This window comes from Protopterus annectens, chromosome 3.part0, assembly GCF_019279795.1.
Source record: "Protopterus annectens isolate FY-2018-M chromosome 3.part0, PAN1.0, whole genome shotgun sequence".
In the NCBI taxonomy this organism is placed as follows: domain Eukaryota; kingdom Metazoa; phylum Chordata; order Ceratodontiformes; family Protopteridae; genus Protopterus; species Protopterus annectens.
In genome coordinates, this window is record NC_056731.1 from 1,874,898,345 (window position 1) to 1,874,922,085 (window position 23,741).

Below are 23,741 nucleotides of genomic sequence, written 5' to 3' on the forward strand. Positions count from 1 at the left end.
GAGCGTGTGTCTTTGAGGGATTGGGATTTCTTTAAGTGTAGAATGTCCAACAGCTCTGGGTTTGACATGGCCTTGTATGTTAAGCAGAGTTCGCCTCTGAGTAGACGATATGCGACAGAGTATAGGTGGAGTTTTTTTAGACAGTTAGCATAGGGCATCTGCTTTAGGCCTGTGATTCTTTTAGTGAGGTATTTCTGCAGCCTTTCCAGTCGTTGCAGATGTCTTGAGAGATACATACCAAACGGAGCGTTTCATTCTATAATGGGTCTAATGAGGGATAAGTACAGTGGAACAATGACCTCCTTTTTTTCTGGATGAAAAGCCCTTAGTGATGAGGTGTACCACATAGAAGGATTTCCTGACTGTGGTAGTGATGTGGTTATCGAAGGTGAGACCACTGTCCACCTGTGTCCCTAAGTCTCTTATCACACTTTTGGTGTTTAGTGTACTGCCACCTATGTGGTAATTCACGGGTACGTGTTTTTTCCCAAAGGGGATAACTATAAATTTCTTGACATTGAGCTTGAGCCCATGGCTCTGGCACCAAGCATCTGTTTCTGTAAGGTCCTTTTGTAGAATATCCACATCATTTGGGAATTCAGTAATGGCTCCCAGTTTGCAGTCATCTGCGAACTTTGTTAGCCAGAGTCCCTTAGTGTTGGCCTGTACTGCAGACAAGTAGATGCCAAATAAGAGCGGTCCCAGGACTGAATCCTGAGGTACTCTAGTTGTCACTTGTCTGGAGCTGCATTTAGAGTCGGCTACTTTTACAGTGTGGGTTCTGTCAGTAAGCCAGTTGGCAGTCCATCGAGTGACGTAGGGATTAATGCCCAGCTCAGTAAGTTTATCTGTGATTCCAGAGTGTGGGATGGTGTCGAAGGCCTTGGCGAGGTCTAGATAGACTATGTGGATCACCTTACCCTTGTCCACGGCTCTGGAGACTGATTCGAAGAAGTCAGTCAGGTTCAGGAGACAAGATTGCCCCTTCACGAACCTAAACTGTGTGGGGTCCAGTGTTTGAAGGTTGCCAATGTCTTTGTTTGTAAGTTCCATGATAATACGTTCCATGAGCTTGCAGATCAGGCTCTTCAGACTGATGGGGCGGTAGTTCCCGGGATCCAAGGTGGATCCCCCCTTGTGGAGTGGGATAACTGTAGCTGTGCGCCATTCAGTGGGCACGAAGCCTGAGGTGAGACTATAATTAAACATGACACCTAGGTGAGGTGCCAGTTCATTTTTTTAGCTCATGTAGTACACAGCCTGGGAAGTCGTTTGGTCCCATGGGTGCTGTATTGTTAGCTTTGGAGAGTACTTTTTTACCTGTGTGGCCGTTATTAACAGAATTTGGCAATCTTTCGGTATTGAGATGGGCCGTTTAGGTGGTGAGAGGGGGGGGTGAAGTTTGCACTGAATCGATCTGCCAGGATATTGGCAATATCCTTGGGATCAGTATATTTAATGCCATTCCGTTGTAGCTCAGAGCAGATCTGAGCATTGCCATTTAGATTCTTGACATAGCTATAGAATGCCTTGTGGTTGCCTTTGGAATCTTTGGCAATTTTACTTTCGTAACTAGCTTTGGAGGATTTTATGAGGGATCTCAGCTTCTTACTGAGGCTGGTAAGGGAGTTTTTTGCATCCTGGGATTTTCCTCTTTTCTGTAACAGTTTCTTACTTTTGTTGTAAAGTTTGTTTATGGCAATGGACCACCAGATTGGCTTCCTTTTTTTTGGAAGAGAGTGTCTTGGTTCTATTGGGGATGGCACGATTCATGCAAGAGTGGATGTGCTCGTACAGTGCCTTAGTGTAGGATTCAGCAGTCGAGCTTTCAGTTCCCATCTGGATGGGTGTCATGAAGTTTGTCACTTCTGACTTGAATAGCATGAAGTTGGCTTTGGAGAAGTTTTTTACGGAGGTTTCCTTGCTGGGGGGGTGGGGGTGGGATGTGGATGTCAAGGATGATTAGCTTATGGTCAGACCTGACCAACGAGTTCTCAGTTGTCTTCTTGTCTTCAGAGTTACCCACAATGCACTGTGAGGGCAAAGTTGATGAGATGAATTCACCTTGGAGGTGCTGCGGTAGCATTGTCGCCTCACAGTAAGACGTCTTGTTCGATTCCCAGGTAGAGCATCTTCTTTGTGGAGACATGCGTGAATGGGCATACCTTCGTTGGTTCGTTCGTCAGGGCTGGCAACTCGGCACGTAAAAATCTACTGCCAGTCATTAGCGGACCGGAGTTCCGCTGTGGCAGCCCCTAACCGGGAAAAGCCGAAAGACGCAACAACAACAACATCTTTGCAGTCAGATTCAATTCTGTCCATTTAGAATGGAAATAGTGAGAAATACCATTACGTTTGAGAATCCATAGTAAAAGTGTAGGTGCTTGGTTTACAGTGACTATGTTTGCTTCCTCCACGTTACACAATTTGTAAGAAGTACTTGCAGAAAAACAAAGAAATAACTTGAGTTAAATTTTTTTTGAAAAGTGAAAGTGTACAAGTTTCAGGATCTTTCACCCATCTTTGTTCCCTGAGTCAACTAGACTATATATTTTCTGCTTGCAAAGCTCAGCTAATTTCTAAAATTGTTCTCAGTGGCTAAGCAGGTTTCTTTATCTTCAGACTATAAAAGGATTAATATGTTTATGGACTGAGGGGATGGAGGGAAGAATGCAACGTTTAAGTGTCAGAGCACAATTAAGAAAGTAAAATTTTAACCTGGATAGCTTTATGATCCCAGTAAGTATGAAAAAAAGCTATAGGTACCTTGATATGTGTGTTCCTTAGCAAGAATTTGAAAAAAAAAATTTATCATGAGAGTTCATTCAGCTGTGGCGTGGTGTACACTGGGAAAACTGACTGAGATAAAAATACCACTCGGGAAGAAACTGCTAAGTCATGTTTTTGTTTTTTTTAATAAGTGGAAGCATGAGGATTATTCGGTAGGAAGGAAAACATATTTTGGGACAAAATTATCCTTTAATGTGAAAACGAGATTGAAGACTGTACTGCATGAAAATAAATTTATTTTTTCAAGAAAAATGTGAACATGTGACAGTGCAGAACCCTCTTGAGTAACAGGTGGGTCAGCAGAGCCGTGCAAGCAGTTTAAATGCAGATCAGAATGAAAATGTGGCCTCTGGTGTTAAAAAGAGTTAATTTATGATAGAATGCCTTTTGCATGTATCCAAACAACAGCTATTATCAAGAGTAAAACAAGTGGAGAGGGTTTGACCCAGGTCTTGACACAGTGACAGTTTACAGAACACTGACTCTGAAGGGAGTCTCCCACAACATACATAATCCCAGTAGCCCTAACTCTCTTAAAGCCATAGACAGTAAGATTCGTATATCACAGTTTGTGAAACTAACCATGTTACATCTAGCTGGACTACAATACAAGGGTTTAAGTAATTTGCTCAAATCATAAGGAAAGTAAATGCCTTCACCAGAATTCAGATCTGTTTCACTTGTTTCTCTGTCCTTGGCTACAATGGCATGACACTGTCACAGTTAGGTACTTACTGTATCAGAAACCTTGCATATTGGTGGTACCTGTATATGAAATATGTATATGAAATATTTGTGTAATAGCTTTCTGCTTATTCAAGAGTTAGACAAAGGCTCAAAATTAGGGACACTTTTTTATTTATAGCTATTCTTCATTTAGAAAGCTGTTAAAGTAAGTGGATTTGTATTTAACGGTCATTCTCTGAAGAAAATGAATTCTCAAATACTATTTCTGCTAAGTGACTTAATATTTTGCTACTCTTTGCTACAGTCATATATTTTGTAAATGATATACCCTCACTTTTGAGACAAAGGCATGTAGATCCCTGAAAATCAGGGACATGTGAATCCTGTGCTTGGGTTTTACTTTCTGCTTTTAGTGGAAAGCTGCTTCGGGAAGCAAGTGCTTTATTCTGTTTTTTTTTTTTTTTTAGGAATTATGCTTCCACCTCCTTTATCCTGCTACCAGAAAATGGTCAGCAAGATCCTGTTTAAACTGTAAAGTTTATATAAATGTTATTTTTATTTATTATCATAAATTATATTTTCTTTTAATAGTTGTTTCTCTGTCTTCCAAAATTAGAGTTTCCATTGCCCTACCAAGTGGAATTTTTTATCAAGAATATGAATGTAGAAGAGATGCTGGCCAGTGAAGTTATTGGAGACTTCCTTGGAGCAGTGAAAAATATATGGCAACCAGATCGGCTGAATGCTATTAATATTACCTCAGCACTGGATAGGGGTGGAAGAGTCCCTCTTCCTATTAATGACTTGAAAGAAGGGTATGTATGCCTGGATCTAGGACTTAAAAGTGGTTTGAGTAACTGCATCTTTGTGAAATAGTTTGAATGATCCATATGAAGCAAAAATACCAGCAGAATATCAAGATGCCAATGTTTGGAATGTACGACTTTGTCTGCTGTCTCCAAAGGATATGATACTGTAGAAAATTAGTAGAAAAGGTCAAAGCTCACAGCTGTTAACAAGCTACTTCCTGATGTCCACAGGGAATGATGCTGTTCTTTCTGCCTCCTTTTACCTAATGTGTGACTCTAAGCAAGTCAGTTACCAAACAAGTGCTCCTGTGTTGCCCCTAATAAAAAACACTTGTGCCCATTGGGTTTCTCAGCTTGCCAAGTAAAATAAAAATAAATCTGATCCATAGTCAGTCACTGAAATTATTTTATGCTGGTTAAGTTATTCATATACAGCAAGATCTGTGTGTGTATGTAATGAGGTATGTTTTTAAGCAGTTAATTGATTTATGAACATGGTTCTGAAGATGTCTGTTGTGTCAGACGAAAGCGCTTAACTGGTTGTTCATTTTTGTGGATTATTAAACTTCGTGCCTTCTTGCTGGACTGACTGGCTTTGTTATTTTTTTCTACGTTTTAAGTTTCTTAACCGAGCACTCATTGGATTTATTGTTTTAAAGTCATATGACATGTAAATGGAAGTGAAAGGAAATAAACCTCCTACTATTGAGTACAAAAAGTGGTAACACTGTCTAGATATTCACTGTGTGGCATTTAATGGCAAGAGAGAGACAGACCAAGAATTTCAGAGCACGTGAATGAAGAAAAGGAGATCATGTGATAATTTACTGAATTCTTATGAAACAATCCCTAAACCAGAATGTTCTGTGTCCACCCATCCATCCACAACCCCTTTTCATCTAGAGCCAGGGTTCACACCTCAAGGTGGCTTTGTGTATTTATTTTTTTATACGTCGGTTTCTCCTTAGTCTATGTGCTGTATTACTCACTTGTACTTTTCAATCTATATTATGGATCTAGTTTACAGTTCATTCAGAGCACTCTGTATTGGTATATGTGCCACCACTGCCACGGCAGATGGTAGGGTGCCCATTTCCAGTCACAGGAAATTGTGTTTTTTGGTACCACATAATCTCCTACAGTTCCAACAGCTCATTTGTGCAATGCACCAGGACACGTGGATACTGTGCATGCTTCCTTATGCATAGAGTCCAAGGATCTCTTTGGAAACTGCATGAATCATTCAGGGCACTGCAAAGACTGACCTTCAGCCTTCCCTAGAAGATAGCACAGGTGAACTTGCCTCCTTGCACCCCCTCAGTTAAATGACTGGAGATCTGTAGCCAGCTGTCAGGTCTCCCATTCTTTCCTGATGGCCTTCTGGTACTGTAGACAGTACTCAACCCGTGATTATCATTCATACTTGGGAACAAAACCTTTATGCCTGTGGGCTGTTTCTCTTATGCATGTGCTGTTGAGGTAGGAATACAGTACAGACACGTTTCTACAAAGTAATTTAACCTTTGGCATATGTCTAATGATTAGCTAAGGAAATAATGCAATAGAACTCATGAGGTCATTTTGGTTGCAGGCTTGATTATAAGAATGGAAGTCATATAAATTTGCATTTTTGTAGTACTTCACTGAATGAAAATTAAAGTAAATGATCTGATTCTGAAAAAAACTAAAGCAATGAGCACCGTGAAGGACTTCACCTTCACAACTATGTCCCACCAAATGAAGTACACCACTCCAGCTCTGTGGCACAGAGGGATAAAGCCCTAAGTATGACTCAGACAGTCTCAGTTAGCAGCTGGGGCAGTTTTTAGGAATTTGCAGAGTCTGGTGGGAATGAGCGGCCATTGTTGACTCACCTATCTTTGGAGGAGAGAGGGACATGGCCCTCTGTCTCTACATGGGTGACACCTGCTAGAAGCAGTAGGAGTTACAGATGTATGGTTTGGCCTAGTAAGCATGCACTGGCATGTGCATTCGCATTGTAAACTGAGGGAAATTCAGCATGTGGAGCCATGCTTCCCTTTGAAGGTTAGCTGAGAGCCATTAAGGGAGACTTGTATCAGGGGAGAGTGTAGGCTGCCTGCAGGATGAGCAAGTTGGTCTGCTACCTACCACCTGGTACTCAACACTGATTGGATGGGTCAACTGTAATTCCTGAGCAGGAACAAATTGGCCATAGGGCTCTCGCCATGCCTGTGAATGCCCAGCCTTTGTATCTGTGGAACAAAGGAGTCAATTGTATGAAGGTAGAGGAGGAATTGGCAGGAAATGGAGGGCACAGAAAAATTAAATATGTTGACTCTAGGATTGCAGAATCAAGGAGGGAAGGCAAATATTCTGGTTGGAAAATAAATAGGGTCTTCCCATTTCTCTGTTGTTTTGCATCCCAGTAGATAAACAGCTCCACAGAACTGCCTACTCAAAAATATTTAATTTCTTAGACGGGTAGTTTGACAAACTTAGGAATATAGGAACATGCTAATCAAGTAAACACAGGGACCTTAAGATGTCTAGTCATATACACCTTTAGGCACACAAACGTTTTTGCCACCCCTTTCAAGCACTTTATACTGCTCACCTCCCACTTCCAGCAAGACCATACATGATAATGCTGCTGTAAATTTGTGTTTACTCATCCAGTCATCAAGACTAGCCTTAAAGGTAGCTAAAGTAGTACTTTCTTTGAGCTGTAATGGTAATTTATTCCATAGTCTGGGAATACATTGAGTTGGGAACCTATCTCTCCAGAGACTCTCGTTTGTTTGTTGGTATACATTTAAGTCCTTAGTGCAGGCGTTTGTAGAGCCACTGGTTTTATGAGTAAGTAGGGGGTCATATTGGTCTGGGTCACTCATGGCTCGAAAAGCAAGTCACAAGTCACCTCACAACAGTGTACCTAGATGAGTATAAGGAGATTCATGCTAATTTGTTGGGTAGTTGAAAGATTTAAGACCTTTAATTTTCTAGATTAGAAGTCTTTGAAGCTTTACCAGTTGAGTGATATGCTTGGATATGTACATACCAAAGGGGGGGGGGCATTGTATTTAATGACAGAGTTGTTAAGATAAGAGTACGGTGGTAGGATGACTTATTCAAATCTTGAAGACATTCCCTTGGAAATTAACTGGGCCAGTTAGAAGAATTTCCTAACTAAAGTTGAAATATGATGACTGAATAAGAGAGTTATCTACATAAGTATCCAGGTTTCTTAACCAAAAGGGTGCCATACTCCTGGCAGGAAGCTGTAATATCAGTAATTCTAAAAGAGAAAAAAAGGTCTTGTCTCCAGGGTCATATAGATCAAAAAAGACAAACGGGAGTGAGGTTTTCCTTTAAGTCTGCTAACAGTCTTCCTATTCTGTCTGCTGTTATTGAGACAAATAGCTTGTATTTATGATTTAGAACAACAGTTGATCTATATGACCCTAGAGACGAGACCTTTTTTCTCTTTTAGAATTACTGATATTACAGCTTCCTGCCAGGAGTATGGTACCCTTTTGGTTTCCGATACTGTATTAAACAAACACATCAGTATTGGTGCTAATTCATTTTCTGCCTCTCTCCAAATGTCTCTTGGGGGTCTCATCCCATCCTGGTGATTTGCCACTAGCTGGTTTCTTACCTTGATCTAGTATTTCCTGTGTTGTAATAGGCCTGATTAGACTATTCTTCCCTTCTTCTGTTATTTTTCTAATTGGTACATCCTTTAGAAAATCTTGTAAGAGAGGCAAACAGTTGTTTCTTTCCTCTGACTTTGCATATAGATTTCAAAAATGCTTATGAAATACTTGTCCTATTTGCTCCAGATCTCTAATCAAATTACACGAGTTTGGATCTCTAATTTTAATTATTTATCTGTCTACCTTCTTGCAACCACACCTTTGTGCTAACATTTTCTGAAACTTGAGGAAATTATAGAAATAACACATTGTGTTATTTAGTCCAATCTCGCCTACATTCTTACCTATGGGTTCGGAGCCGAATATTGGCTCCGACTCGGCCAAACTTTTCTAGCTCTAAGTCTTTCTGTTAGCTAGGCTAAGATGGTATCCCATGCTGCACTGCTGTCTATCCCCAGATCTCGTTTGCCGCTCATGTAGCTCGGACGTGGTCTCGCTCTTGGCTGTGGCTAAGTACCCTTTTTTCTTCCTATCAGAGAAATTTGTTGCAAACAAAAATCTATTTTAATAGCTATTGTGTGTTCTTGTCTTGTCTTGTAAAAAAATTGTGTTTTGGATCGTTTTTTCTGTGGTATTCCACTAGCTGTTTCCAATGGGCTAGGCCCGTTTCAGTTAGAGGACCTAGTCTGTCCCGTTGCTTCCTTGGTGTTTTTTTTTTGAGTTTACAGGGACTAAGTACCATTTAAATTAGAGGTGTTAGTCCTTTCTCCCCTGTGTTTGTCCAAGGATCGTTTAACTTAGAGATCTTGTGGTAGTTGTGTGTTGTTGTTTTTTCCCCGCCTTGTGATTGTTTGACTGTTGGTCCTGTTTTTCAGGGTTTGATTTTCTTGGTGATTTTTTAGTGTTGGTTAACTATGTCTAAAGATTCTAAGGAGCACAAGCCCTCGGGCTTCAAGAAGTGCTCTAGGTGCAGTTACAAAATGTCCATTACCGATGGACACTCCGTCTGCGTATATTGTGTGGGAGCGATTCATCTCCAGGAGTTGTGCAGCTTCTGTCATGCTTTTAGTCTGAGAGTTCTTCAGGAAAAGAAGAATAAGTTGATTTTGAAGGGACTTCTGAAACTCTCCTTCATGGAGGGTCTGGAAAGTGCTTCCAGTTCTAAGGCTAAATCTTCTAAATCAAAAAAGAGATCTCCGGCTCCATCAGTCTCCTCGGAGCCACCGGAGAAAATAGCAAAGTCTGCATCGACATCCTCAGCTCCATTGTCCTCAGGGCCACAGGAACTGTCAGTTGTCATGGAACCTGCTTCGGCTCCAGTTTTCTTGGAACCTGTTCGGAGCCGATCGCCTAGTGTTAGGCCATTATCCCCTCATCACAGGTCCCCTTCGGAGAGGAGGTCTAGATCTCCTTCTCTATCCTCTAAATCCTCCAGGACCTTATAGAGTGATAGAGTGGTGCAGAGACTCCTTCAGTCACCGGTTCTGGCAAAATTGTTCTCGGCTCCGACCCAGTAGGCTCCTGAGCCGGTCCCTCAACCTATTTTGATACTTCCTCCTCCGAGCACACCACAGCTTTCGGAGCCGGAGTGCTCGGTTCCACGTGACGTCCCTAGGTCGGTTCCGACAGACCCTCCTGGCTTATTGGTGCCAATATCAGCTCTGACCCCATCGGCGCTGTCCACGGAGTTCAGGACCTAGGATTCTTAGTTCGGACCCAAGGGAGAGGCTTCGGGACACCTCTCAGCCCCTAGTCTCCCTTTCGGTGCTTTGACGCGGGGAAGTTTGACTCCTGTCGTGGCTTCGGAGGCTGGTCGTTCTTCGGATTTGGGGGACCAGCCTTCAAGGCCATGTAGAGCACGCTGGCCAGGTCGTCAGCGGCATCATGCGGGTCGGTCATTCTGTCCCCTACCACACCGGTGCAGGTCTCTGATCACCTTCTACCTCTAGACAGCGGAGCCCCAAGGCCTCAGGGTACCCCCATGAGTGGTCCCCACATTTCTGAGGGCCCCTCAGAGTTTTTGCCTGAGAAGCCACCCAGAAAGAAGACGTGCAAGAGGAAGCACATAGATTCCCAGGATGAGTCTCTCACTTTAGACACCGACCTCGAGGAATCAGAGGGGTCCCCCATGTCATCCTCTGAAGATGTTTCTTTCTCTGACACCCTAGAGATTTTGAAGCAAAGAGGTGCCTGGCCATCCAAAGCCCCCTCCGAGGAGGAGTCAGTCTTCCTGAAGGCCTTTGGTGCTCAGCCCTCTGCCTCCTGGGTATCTCCACCCTTCAACGAGCTTCTGGATTTGGTTTGTCGAAGGGCGTGGGAAACCCCTGACACTGTGGAACCAGTCCCCAGGAGACCCAATAAATTTTTGTCTGCTCCTCTTGATAAGGAATTTCTGTCCAAGGGAGTCCCTGTGGATGCCATGGTGGTGGCAGCTGCCACTCAGAAGGAATTAGCCGCGAGTTCTTCCACCGTCCATCCTCCTAACAAGGAGTCTAGGACCATGGACCAGTACTGGAAGCGTACCTTTTCTTCAACGACCTTTACCTTACGGTCACTGAATTATTTATCACACTTTACACGGCTCCAGAGAGATCTCCTCAAGGAGCTTGGAGATACTCTCACTGGTAACGTTTCTGAGGGGGTGACCCAGATGGTTAATGCTCAGTTGTCTACCCTCAATTCTATTGCAAACTCCTCCATGAGGCTAATCTCCTACGCAGCCGAAGGAGCGAATAGGGCAGCAAGTTCAGGAGTTGCTCTTAGGAGACAGGCCTAGGTGCGCCTTTGTCATTTCGCCGAGGCCTTCAAGTCTTCATTCACCGACACCCCTTTTGATGGTTTCTCTTTGTTCGGAACCAAGGTGAAAGACACTCTCACCAGGTGCGAGCAGGAGGGAAAAACTCTGTCTGCCATAGGAGTCTGTTTTTCCCTTCCCTCTAGGCCTTATCCCAAGGCCCAGAGGGGTGACAAAATGTGTTTTTTTCCCACTGCACAAGGTGAGCACCCCTCCAGAGGCAGGGGAGGGGGTGGTTATTCAGGAAGACGCCGCCCTAGGGGCAGAGGAGGCCCCCGCAACTCGGGAGACTGCGATTCCTTTCGTAGTTCTTCCTACCGCCGCTCCTGTTGGGAGGCCTGACTGTGCATTTCTGGAGCCAGTCGGGGGTCGAATCTCATTATACCTGGAGGCCTGGCAAGACATCACCCAGGACCAATGGGTTCTACAAATAATTTCCGGAGGATATGTCATTCCCTTCTCGTCAAATCCCCCTTCAATCAAGAAAATCTCGGATGTTCCACCCAGTCAAAGGGATTACGCAGCTTCAGAAGTTTCAAAGCTGCTAGAAAAAGAAGCCATCCAACATGTCCCCTCAGACTAGATCGGATTAGGGACTTACTCCAGATTCTTTTTGGTGCCGAACAGGACAGGGGACCTGAGACCCATACTGGATCTCAGTCAATTGAACACCCATGTGCAGAAGTCCAAGTTCCGAATGGTCACATTACAGTCTCTTCTCCCATTGTTGGGAAAAGAAGTGTGGATGTGCTCCATCGACCTCAAGGATGCTTACTACCACATAAAGATGGACATGGCATCCAGAAGTCACCTGCGCTTCCGACTGGGAGCCAGTCATTTTCAGTTTCGAGCCCTGCCCTTTGGTCTCACCACAGCCCCCTGGGTGTTTACCAAATGCATGGCTATGGTGACTGCTCACCTGAGATGTCAGGGATTCCAAGTGTTTCCATATCTGGACAACTGGCTCCTTACTGCCACCACCAGGCATCTACTACTTCAGACCAGGGATGATACTATCAACCTATGTCAACAGTTGGGCATCACATTGAACTAGGAAAAATCTGCCTTGTTGCCCTCACAGCGTGTCACTTTTATAGGCGCCGAACTAGACACCATCCTCATGTGGGCATTTCTACCTCAGGAGAGAATCAGAGTCCTACAACAACAAGTTCATGCCTTGCTCCCTCTGAGAAGGGCGAAGGCAAGATGGGTCCTCCAACTGTTGGGGACAATGGCTGCTATGATTATGTTAGTCCCTCTGGCAAGGTTACCTATGAGGCTCCTTCAGTGGCTTCTCTTTGCCCAGTGGTCTCTTCAACGTCTTCCACTTTCTCATCCTATTCTCCTCACAGACAGGTGCAAACAGGATCTCAGTTGGTGGCTTTGCACCGACAACCTGAATGTGGGAACGCCCTTCGTTCCTGTGCCCCGGTTGCCACGGTGACCACGGATGCCTCCCAGATGGGGGGGGGCATTATCTAGACAGGACTGTCCAAGGCACATGGCAAGAGCACGAGATGCATCTGCATATCAATGTCCTGGAGATGAGAACTGTGCTACTAGCATTGCAAGCACTCCAGAGTTTTCTTCCTCTCGGGACTATTGCAATCCACTCAGACAATATGTCAGTGGTGTGGTACCTGAACAAGCAGGGGGGAACCAAGTAATATCCCCTTTGCAGAGAGGCCATGCGAGTGTGGCAGTGGGCAGTGTCTTCCCAATGTTTTCTGGTGGCAACGCACATTCCGGGGAAGTCCAGTGTGATAGCAGACAGGCTAAGCAGAGATATTCTGATGCCTTACGAGTGGTCCCTGAACTGTCAAGTTGTGGAACAGATCTTCCGCAGGTGGGGTCAGCCTTGCTGCAACCTTTTTTGCCAGCCCGCTCAATGCCAAATGCGGCAGCTACTTCACGTTGATCCCCCCCCAAGGGGAGTCACCCAGGGACGCTGTAGTCCACGATTGGCCCTCCGGTCTACTATATGCCTTCCCTCCGGTCCCCTTGCTCTCATCGGTTATTCAGAAAGCGCAATCTTTGGGAAGCAGAATGATTCTGATTGCCCCACACTGGCCTCGTCAAATTTGGTTCCCCTTTCTCCATCCCTACCTTATGGGCGCTCCTTGGATTCTGGACCCACAACCAGACTTACTGACACACATGTCAGGGCAGCTCCATCCCTCTCTTCGGACCCTCCGGTTGACAGCCTGGCTACTCCACTTCCGTCATTAGTTAGGCTTCATCATTTTTCACCGGAGGTGGTTCATATTTTATCTTCCTCTCATAAACCGTGGACCAGGAAGATTTATTACAGCAAATGGAAGAGGTTTTCAATCTGGGCACATGCCAAAAAGATTGACCCTTACACAGCTCCAATTTCGTCTGTATTGGAGTTCTTGTCTATGCTCTTTAACCAGGGTTCAGCGGCCGCAACCATTAAAGTCCAGTTGGCGGCGATCTCTACCTTTCATGTCGCAGACGAGCCTAACCTGATGGCACATAGACTCTGTGAGGCTTTCCTGAAGGGCACATTGTTACTTCACCGTCCGGTATCGGAATCTCTTATGCCTTGGGATTTAAACTTTGTTTTACAGGGTCTTACTTCACCCCCCTTTGAGCCTGCAGCCACTTGTGATTTAAAATTCTTAACTTGGAAGACTGTCTTTTTAGTAGCCATCACGTCAGCCAGACGTGTTTCGGAGCTTCAAGCTTTATCAATCAAACCCCCTTATATGATTTTTCATAAAGACAGGGTTTCTCTCAGACTGAAACCCTTCTTTCTTCCCAAAGTGGCATCAGTCAGTAAGCTTAACCAATATATTGAATTGCCAGTGTTTTTTTCCCCAATTCTCAAACAAGGCAGAATTCAAATTTCATCAATTGGATGTGCACAGACAATTACGTTTTTATTTGCACAGAACGAAAGACCTCAGAAAATCTGATCAGTTGTTTGTTTCCTTTTCGGAAAACAGAATTGGGTCTCCTGTCTCCAAAGTCATGCTGTCCAGGTGGATCTCCAGTTGTATTTCTTTCATTTATTCCTCAGCGGGAAAAGATTTACCGTTCTGAGTGAAGGCTCACTCTACTCGGTCTGTATCTACATCTACAGCCTATCAGGCCAGATTGTCTATGGATGATATTTGTGCTACGGCTACTTAGGCATCTCCTCACACCTTTGTCACTCATTACAAGTTGGATGTGGTATCTAGGGGCAGGTCTTCCTTTGGTTCCACAGTGGTCAGGAGTATTTTCCACTGAGCCTCCCAGGATTTAGGTGCTGGGAACGCTGTCCCACAGGTAAGAATGTAGGCGAGATTGGACTACATAACATCAAGAAGTTATGTACTCACCATAACATTCGATGTATGTAGTCCATCTCTCCTCACATTCTTACTTACCTCCCCTCCTTCCCCCGTCCTAGAGGATCTGGAGGTTAGGTCTGGTTTCAGAGCTCCTATCATTCTTGGTTTGTTCTTCCTTTCTTTAGGTGTTGTTATGCATGGTGAATGAGTGCTGGTGCTTGCAGTAAACTAGATCTGGGGATAGAGAGCAGTGCAGCATGGGATACCATCTTAGCCCAGCCAATAGAAAGACTTCGAGCTAGAAATGTTTGGCCGAGTCGGAGCCGACATTCGGCTCCAAACCCACGAGTAAGAATGTGAGGCGAGATGGACTACATACATCGAACGTTATGGTGAGTACATAACTTCTTGTTTGTTGCTATCCTGTTTCTAACTATCCCTTCCTCTAAGTAATTTTCCCACTTCTCTGTCAGTATAGCTAATTCTGTACTTTCTTCTGGATCCAAAATACTTTTTTTTGGCTCCCTGTTGAAATGTCTGCACTCAGAATAACAAGTGCCGACACACCAAAAAAAAAGGCAAAAACTGCAGGAGAAGAACAACTCACACCCCTGAACTTATATACACCAAATCTGAGATCACTGTTCTGTGGAGAAAAGGGAATATTCCTAGAAATGGCCATCTTGGACTTAATATATGTAAGTCCGTTTTTTCGGCCATTCAGTCTCCATGTTTTGAGGCTTGCTGTAGCAGGCTCCGCCATTTTGAATGTTTATCCTTTTTTCACTTATAAGTGTCCTTTCTGATTCACACTTTTGCAACCAGACCCTTTCTTCCCAGCCTCTTATTTATTTATTTATTTGACATTTGTTTACTGGGATAGCCCGACTGGATCAAGAAAAAAAACATTTTCAGTGGAGACCCAGGGAGAAAAGCTCCAATTACAGACATAATATAAAAACATATTACAAATATATTACAGTTTCATAGCAAAGAAAAACAGGTGTTCCATATTCATGTGGGAAAACAAACAACTCAACAGTTGAATAACAACAGGTAATACAAGTTTTTTTGTTTTGTTTTTTTTTTTTTTTTATAGACAGTGGTAATAAGGTTTGCTATGAGAATATCAACGTACACAAAAAAATCCATTCACATCTGCAAATCAGGTGTGTGAAGTTCAGCATATCAATTAGGACAGAATGTTGAAGTGCACATACCAACAAATTCGAATTCACACTTTCAGCATTATGTGAAGCAAATCACTACTGCATACTAATGTAATCTTTTCCCTGCACCCCCCCACACCCCCTCCAAATAATATATTCCAACTCTGAGTTCGTGCTACAGTGGGGAAAAGGGTAATTTTCCCATTCCCACTGTACCGCAATCTGTAGTCAGAATTCTGTTGATATATGTGTGAATGCACAGTGGCATTCGCTTAACGGTCTGAGAAAACGGGAATCTACCAACTTTGGCTCGGCGTTTTTCGTCGAATCTATACTCGTAAATTTCATAGTAAACCTGGTAATAATGAGCATGTTTCCATAAACTAAAGATAAATTTTGTTAGAAGAGTAAGGGGAGAGTCTTGGAAGTGGGGATTGGAGAGAGAGAGAGAGAACTTTTTTTATTGAGCATTTTTTGTTACTATTACTTAAGATGTGGTCATAAAGTCAACTTGAAGAGGATTAAGTAGTGGAGTGAAAAGCATAAAGGAAAAAGGTTCTTGGTCTTTTAATGCTTGGCTTCACTTTCTTTTTGCTTCTTCCCAAAGTTTCCTTAATTCCTTAGAAATATTATCTTTTGTAAATGACAGCACAGCTCCAACCATTTTTGTGAATTTCTCCACCAGATCCTTCCTGTTCTCCAGTGTCTTTACAATGAAATTGGGAAGGGGTTACTTAACAATGTCTGTATGGGTTAGTGATCTGAAATTAACTTAGGGTGTGCCATTACTTGCCGTGTCATATATTCACGTTCTATTGACACATAAATCCTCTCGAGTCTGGACCATGTCCTCTCTCTGCTCACTGCTGTGTAAAATTTTTGTTAGGTTCCTGTGCTATACCTGTGTTAGTCCTTTCATAGCTTTTAAGCACTTGTAAATGACGTTTACCTTCTAAGGTCACATTTTGCTTTCTAGGACTTGCACTTACATCTAATTTATTCGTAGTTCCATGTCAGTCTCCTCCTATTATAGGTTCATAGGTTCATACTAGGCTATCTGCCCGAGGGCATTTACAAGCCTAGCCCATCGTTTTGTGGCTTACGCCACCCCTTTAGTATGGGGGACTATACCCATTATTTTGCTGTGCCTCTGTCGAGCAGTGACACTGAGGTAATCCCTGGGGTATATCTGCGATCTCCCATCCATTGGTCAAGATTTCTCTTGAACAAGGCCAGCGAGGTGCTCTGCCTCACATATACCGGGATTTTGTTCCACAGCATAGGGAGTCTTTGGGTGATGAATCTATCCCTCCAGCACGTCCTATTAATAGCCGTGTCGAGGTTTAAGTCTCCGCCCTTGTGGTTCTGACGGATCTAGATTTTTGAGGTGAAGCATATTCATCAAATCTAGGTTTGACATGGCCTTGTATGTTAGGCAAAGGTCACCTCTGAGCAAGCGTGGCGACTGAATAGAGCTGGAGTTCTTTCAGTCGGGCAGCATAGGACAGATTTTTGAGACCCTTTATCCTTTTGGTGAGGAACTTTGTGGCCTCTCCAGCTGCTGCAAGTGCCGGGTCAGATACATTCGAATGGGGCATTGTACTCAATCATTGGTCTGATGAGTGATGAGTATAGGGAGACTATGACCTCCCTTGATCTAGATGAGAATCCTTCATGATAAGGTGGGCAATGTAGAAGGTCTTCCTAACTACTTTAGCTACATGGGTGTCGAATGACAGACTACTATCAACCTGGGTCCCCAGGTCCCTGATAACTTCTTCTGTGCTCAGTGGATTGCCACCTATTTGGTAGCTAGGGGTAACCTTGTTTTTCCCAAGGGTATGACTATGCATTTTTGGCATTTAACTTTAGGCCATGGCTCTGGCACCAGTTATCCGTTTCTGTGAGACCCTTCTGAAGGATATCTGTGTCAGATGTGTTTTCTACTATGGCGCCCAGTTTGCAGTCATCTGCAAACTTTGTCAGCCATAACCCTCCTGTGTTTGCTTGTACTGAAAAGTAGATGCCAAACAAGAGTGGGCCCAGGACTGAGCCCTGTGGGACACCACTTGTGACAGGCTTTGAGTCTGACATGGCGCCAGCAACTCTGACCCTGTGGGTTCTGTCACTCAGCCAGTTTGCAACCCATCTTGTGATGTATGGGTTAACATTTAAGCTGATGAGTTTTTCAATGATACCCGAGTGGGGTATTTTATCGAAGGCCTTCGCCAGATCGAGATAGGCTGTATGGACTGCCTTTCCCTCATCAATGGCTTTGGTGACTGTTTCGAAAAAGTCAACCAAGTTTAAAAGGCATGATCTGCCTTTGACAAAGCCAAACTGGGTTGGATCCAAAGTCTGCAAATTCCCTATGTCTTTGTTTATGAGGTCCCTTATGATCCTCTCCATGGCTTTGCAGATAAGGCTTGTCAAGCTAATGGGCCGGTAATTTCCAGGGTCGGTGGAGGCACTGCCTTTGTGAAGTGGGACCACAGTTGCAGTGCGCCACTCCCTGGGTACATATCCAGAGGTAAGACTATGATTAAACAGCTGTCCTAGCTGTGGGTTTAATTCCTCGTTGAGTTCGTGGAGCACACAGCCGGGGACACCATCAGGTCCCATGGATGCTGTGTTTTTTGCTTTGGAGAGAGCAGTTCTCACTTGGGCATTAGAGATGTTTGGGGGGCTGCAATCATTTGGTATAGATATCTCTCCTTTTGGGGGGGGGGGAGAAGTTTGCACTGAACCTGTCAGCCAGTATGATAATGTTGGCAATGTCTGTAGGATCAGTAATCTTCACATCATTTTGAACTAGTTCTGAGCATATCTGGGAGTTTCCTCCCAGATTTCTAACATAGCTAAAGAAGGCCTTATGATTGTCTTTTGAGTCTTTAGCTATTTTTCTCTCAAAATTTGCTTTGGATGATTTTATGAGAGCTCTTAGTTTTGGTGATATGCCATTATTTCATGCACGACCTGTTTATTTCGTACTTTTTTATTTTTGGTGGTACATAAATATTGGCCAATGTTATCCTCTTGTTTTCCAAATACCCTTGTAGTAAGAAAAGTCTGCCTTGCATATCTGTTTTACTGTACTCATATCACAATATTAGATCTTTGTCAAATCAATGTGATTACCTCTGTTTTTCCCCGTTATTTTTTTTTTGCATAATATCTGACTCCCTGCCATTTATTAATAAAACTCTTGCTTTCTTCTCCTTTTAAATGCATTTCCTGTGACATTGTAATGCTCGACCTCAGCCCCTTTACATACCATTGTATTCCCCTGCATTCTTCTCAAATAATGGGCTATATTTTGCCAGACTTTGTGCACAAAGGTTTAGTAGCTTTTTTAGCGTACTAACATGCAGGTAAAAATACCAACAAATTCTGTGTACGAAACCAAAAGTAGATTCCTCCCCTTCTGCCTGTTGAACTTCCAAATGGATGTGAGCCTTTCTTCCTTTTTGTTGCGTTCGCTTTGAAACATCCTGTATTTTTTGCCCCCCTGCCAATCACTATAATTTCCCTTTACTGTTCTGGTTTGATATGTGAATTCCTTAACACTGCTAAACAGTATCTTCTTTATATTTTTCCGTTGTCTTACATTTCCTCTCTGCTGCCCTTCTATTCTATTATAACCCTTGCTGGAACTAGTGCAATATTGTTTCTATCCCATCTGCTGCCGGACAGCTTGTTTTGAGGGAGTGATGATAAATTTACTTTGGTGTTGACTGTAATAACTGAGTAACAAATTATTATATTGTAGCTAAGCAGTTTCTGTCCTGTAAGTAACTCTGCTATTCATCACATTACCTCTTTAGGTCATTTCCGAATCTTGGTAGCTCTCAGCTAAATGTCTCCAATATTTCAAAATATATAGAAATTATTTGTGAGTTTAAATTCTTGAGTTATGACTTATAGAATTTTTGCCATCAGGTCTATCCTTGTGTCTTTTATTACTAAGTTGTGATATTTATCTTTGCTTATATCCATGTACGTATGTATGTAACAACAATTTACATATCATCCGGGCCTCTGCTGAAAAAGGGCTTTAGCTCAGTCATACACTCCTGGTTAACAAATATAAAATAAATAAATATGTATGAAGGAAACATTAACCTGACCTTATCGCTAACTTATGCAATGTTTTATTCCTCTCCGTTCGTAGTTTCAAACTCTTGTACTGACGTAAATCTTTGTGCTTCATTAATCTGGCATCTTTTGTTTTATTTCTAAATAGTTGCAAGGGCATTTACTTCCCCACTGAGAAAATCAGATTTGGTGTATTCCAGTAGTGCCCAACTTCCTTTACCTTGCTACCACCAAAACTTAATTTGAAAGCACTTTTTCTTTAGCATTACCATAATAACTTGAAGAGGAATCCTTGACTGTCGCAACTAAGGGCTAAAATTGTGCATTATACTAAGTATGCTTCTTTGTAAATATGAAGCTATTAACTAAAAGGTATGTTTCTCAAAATGAATTTATAGTTAAGCAAATAATGTTGTTCATCATATGAATCACTTCTGCAGCAGCCTTAGCTGTAGCCCCTGGGACGTAGCCCATATAGCTAAGGCTACCGCAGCAGTCATCATTCAAACATCTATTATGATAAGTTGACTTAAACAACTGTACCTTATGAGTCTTGTGTGGGATCATGGTGAAACATCTGATTGTATTATCCACCTGCTGATTATTTTTCAAATAGGTAAATTATAAAGTAGTTAATTACCTTTGTTATTTTATCAATTACTAATATGAGTATTTATTGGACCCAGCAATTGAGCAAATCTCTTTGAGAATTTTACTTCCCTTTTGAACAAAACAAAAAAAAAGAAAACCAAGAGGGCTGCCCCATGAGTCTGAGGATAAAGAAATTAACTAATTTATGTTTTTTTATTCTAGCATTTCTCTTTTCACTGTCTGACTCATTCAGATCTCTTTTTTCAGCTTTAGAGGCCCTCCCTAAAATTTTTTGCATGACTTTCTGCTTTTTGCCTGTCTGCCGTATCTTTTTTTTTTGTTTGTTTCAAGACTGAAAAAGTTTTTTAGGGACTGTCTTTCTTTCTTTCTTCAATCTGCTTTCTCCGTTTTCCCTTTTTGCTGTTGTCCAGCATTTCTCATGTGTTCTTCAATCCCCGATCTACAGTATTTATGTCCCTGTTCAGTTTTTTTCTGATGCCATTTCAGGTTCAAGGAAGAAAATTTTGAAAACGGCATAAGTCAATCTGAAACGAAGATTAAACTGCCTGCAGAATTTGAAATATGGTATAAATGTGCTTCTCCTCAATCATGTCCTTATTGAAAGGTTGTAATCAACAGACTCATTGATCCCCAGTTAACAGTGCTTTTCCTTTCCTCTAAAGTAATAATTAATATTTAATTAATAATAATTGTTTGTATTAATAATTGTTTGAGTAAACAATTTTGAAGTTTCAGTATTATTGGACAAAGAAAGCCGTCATTGATCTTGGAGGAGAAAAAATTATGTGGACCATTTCAACTAGTATCTTTTTATTTGTTAGTCTAGACCATTTCCTTAGTTGGTTGATTACAAACTGCCAACAGCCCCTTCCCTTCGGTCCTTCTGGCACATTTGTGATCTGAAGGTTCTGTCTTCTTTCTTTGTCGTCTTGGAGCTTTTCTTCTTAATCTTCTTTTCCTGCTTCTAAGTCAGTCAGTCTCCGCTGAGTCTCCTTCTTGAACACTTTTATTGTTTCTAAGTTGTCAGAATGAGTAGCTAGATCTGTTTCCATTTTGTCTATTCTTTTGTCCATTTTTTTTATTGTGGCCCAACAAAGAATCACCAGTTCTGACCACTTATGAGTAGAGGTTATGTATCATCTCCCCCAGTTCGAACATTTCGTTGTTAGAAGCAGCAGGCTGCTCAACATCGAACATGCTGTCTTCCCTCACTATAATGCTTCACCTTTTCTGCACTGCAATTGGCAACTGCCTCCTATTTTTTGGTGTTCTCCTTCTTTTAGACATTTGCTTCTCCTGTATATGTTGTTTTGCCTGCTTTTCCACTTTTGTACCATCCATGGCTGTTTACGTAGGAGGAGAGTACGTCACATGTGGCTTACAAGCACAGCGCCAGGCCAGAAGTCCTGTCCCCTTTACTTTTGTATGTTTTGTTTTTCGCAGGGTGTGGATATTTATTTGTATTTTTGCCCTTCTCTAGGCTTTACCCTCCATCTCTGTTTTCATGAAAGCTCTGAAGGGCTTGGAGCCCGAACCTGAGCTGACTAATGGTTTGGGTTTGTGGGAGGTACCCTGAAGCATTGAAAGCTGGACAGCTGTTATATTCTAAGCAGTGTATAATGCATATAGCTAATGCTACTGCAGCATTGATCATTCAAACAACTACTGTTAGGTAAGTTTACTTACACAGCTGCGCTTTTCTGGCGATGGTTGTAATAAAATATGTAATGTTATATATGTTTAGAAATTCAAGTACGTTAAAAACATCAGGCCTGCATTTGTCTGATATAACAAGACCATTTCATCATCAGTTATCCATATTATGTATTAAGTGTGCCATATATATATAATTGCATATGTATGTGTGTGTGTGTGTGTGTGTGTGTGTGTGTGTGTGTGTGTGTGTGTGTGTGTACAGCAGATATAAAAAGTTTACACACCCCTGTTAAAATGCCAGGTTTTTGTGATATAAAAAAATGACACCACAATAAATCATTTCAAAACTTTTCCCACCTGTCATGTGACCTATAACCTGAACAATTCAATTGAAAAACAAACAAATCTGTTAGGGGAAAAAATATAAAAAATAAAACAATTACAATACACTGGTTGCATAAGTGTGCACACCCTTAAACTAATACTTTGTTGAAGCACCTTTTGATTCAATTAACAGCATTCAGTCTTCTTGGGTACACACCTGCCAGCAATTAAAGAGACTCTGATTCACCCCAAATAAAGTTCAGCTGTCCTAGTAGGATTTTCCTGACATTTAATCAGTTGCCTGCTATAGCAAAAGCCGTGGTTCGTGGACAGCTTATAAAGCATCAAAGGGATCTCATTGTTGAAAGGTATCAGTCAGGAGAAGGGTACAAAAACATTTCCACAGCATTGGATATACCATGGAACACAGTGAAGACAGTCATCAAAAAGTGGAGAAAATATGGGAAAACAGTGAGGTTGCAAAGAACTGGACATCTCTCCAACACTGATGAAAAGACAAGGTGAAAACTGGTCAGAGAGGCTGCCAAGAGACCGACAGCAACATGAAAGGAGCTGCAGGAATTTCTGAAAAAGTACTGGTTGTGTACTACGTGACAACAATCTCCTGTATTCTCCATATGTCTGGACTATGGGGTAGAGTTGCAAGACGGAAGCCATTTCTTGCACAGAAAAACATCCAAGCCGGCTAAATTTTGCAAAACAATACATCAAGTCTCCCAAAAGCATGTGGGAAAATGTGTTATGGTCTGATAAGACCAAGGTTGAACTATTTGGCCACAATACCAAGAGGTACATTTGATGCAAAAACAACACTTCGCATCACCAAAAGAACACCATCCCCACAATGAAACATCGTGGTGGCAGTATCATGCTTTGGGGTTGCTTTTCTTCAGCTGGAACTAGGGCTTTAATCAAAGTGGAGGGAATTATGAACAATTCCAAATACCAGTCACTTTTGGCCCAAAACTTTCAGGTGGGTCTATATTAGAACATCGAATGTTTAATAGTTCGAATCACTAAAGGTCGACCTTTAATGATCGAACTATTAAAACATTGAATATTCCTAAAAAATAATTCAAAAAAAAAAAGAAAAAGGGTGTAGGCAGGGGCAAGCCCCTGCTCCCCACTTCTTAAATATACCAACTCTGAGACCGCACTACATGGAAGTAAACAGAAATCTCCCCTTAAGAGATTTCCGTTTACATGTTAAATGTTCGCTATTGTCGTGTCGACAATATGAGATTCGATATTGTCGGTTTTCAACAATATAATATAGACCCCCTTCAGGCGTCTGCTTGAAAGCTGAAGATGAAGAGGAATTTCACCTTTCAGCATGACAATGACCCCAAGCATACATCCAAATCAGCAAAAGAATGGTTTCACCAGAAGAAAATGAAAGTTTTGGAATGGCCCAGACCTAAATCCAATCGAAAATCTGTGGTGTGACCTGAAGAGGGCTGTGCACAAGAGATGCCCTTGCAGTCTGACAGATTTGGAGGAGTGGGCAAATATTGCCAAGTGAAGATTTGCCACGCTGATTGACTCCTACCCAAGAAGACTGAATGTTGTAATTAAATCAAAAGCAGGGACGGCACGTGCTATAGGACTGCTGGACTGCATCGCCCGCAGGCTGGACCAACAGCAGGAGGCTCCAGCCTCCTCACATCTCGTGGGAGACCCAATGGCATGTGCGGGTTATGGAGGACATCTCGCAGGAGACCAAACAGCATGCGTGGGTTATGGAAGACCGATCGGGCTGCAGGATCGCTTTGGAGGATGGATGTAGTACACTACAGAGGAGCTGGGCCATTATAGAGGACCGATCGAAGGAAGCTGAGGACGGACGT

At 42.5% G+C, this 23,741-nt stretch overlaps 1 protein-coding gene across 6 annotated transcripts in view; it reads left to right on the plus strand.

The window, feature by feature from the left end:
• SGCE (sarcoglycan epsilon) overlaps window positions 1-23,741 on the plus strand; it is a 555,267-nt gene that overhangs the window by 241,240 nt on the left and 290,286 nt on the right. For all 6 annotated transcript variants that reach the window (XM_044065943.1, XM_044065944.1, XM_044065947.1 and 3 more), the window contains one exon: window positions 4,094-4,292. In XM_044065943.1, the coding sequence (XP_043921878.1) occupies window positions 4,094-4,292 (199 nt within the window). The remainder of the gene's footprint in view (window positions 1-4,093; window positions 4,293-23,741) is intronic.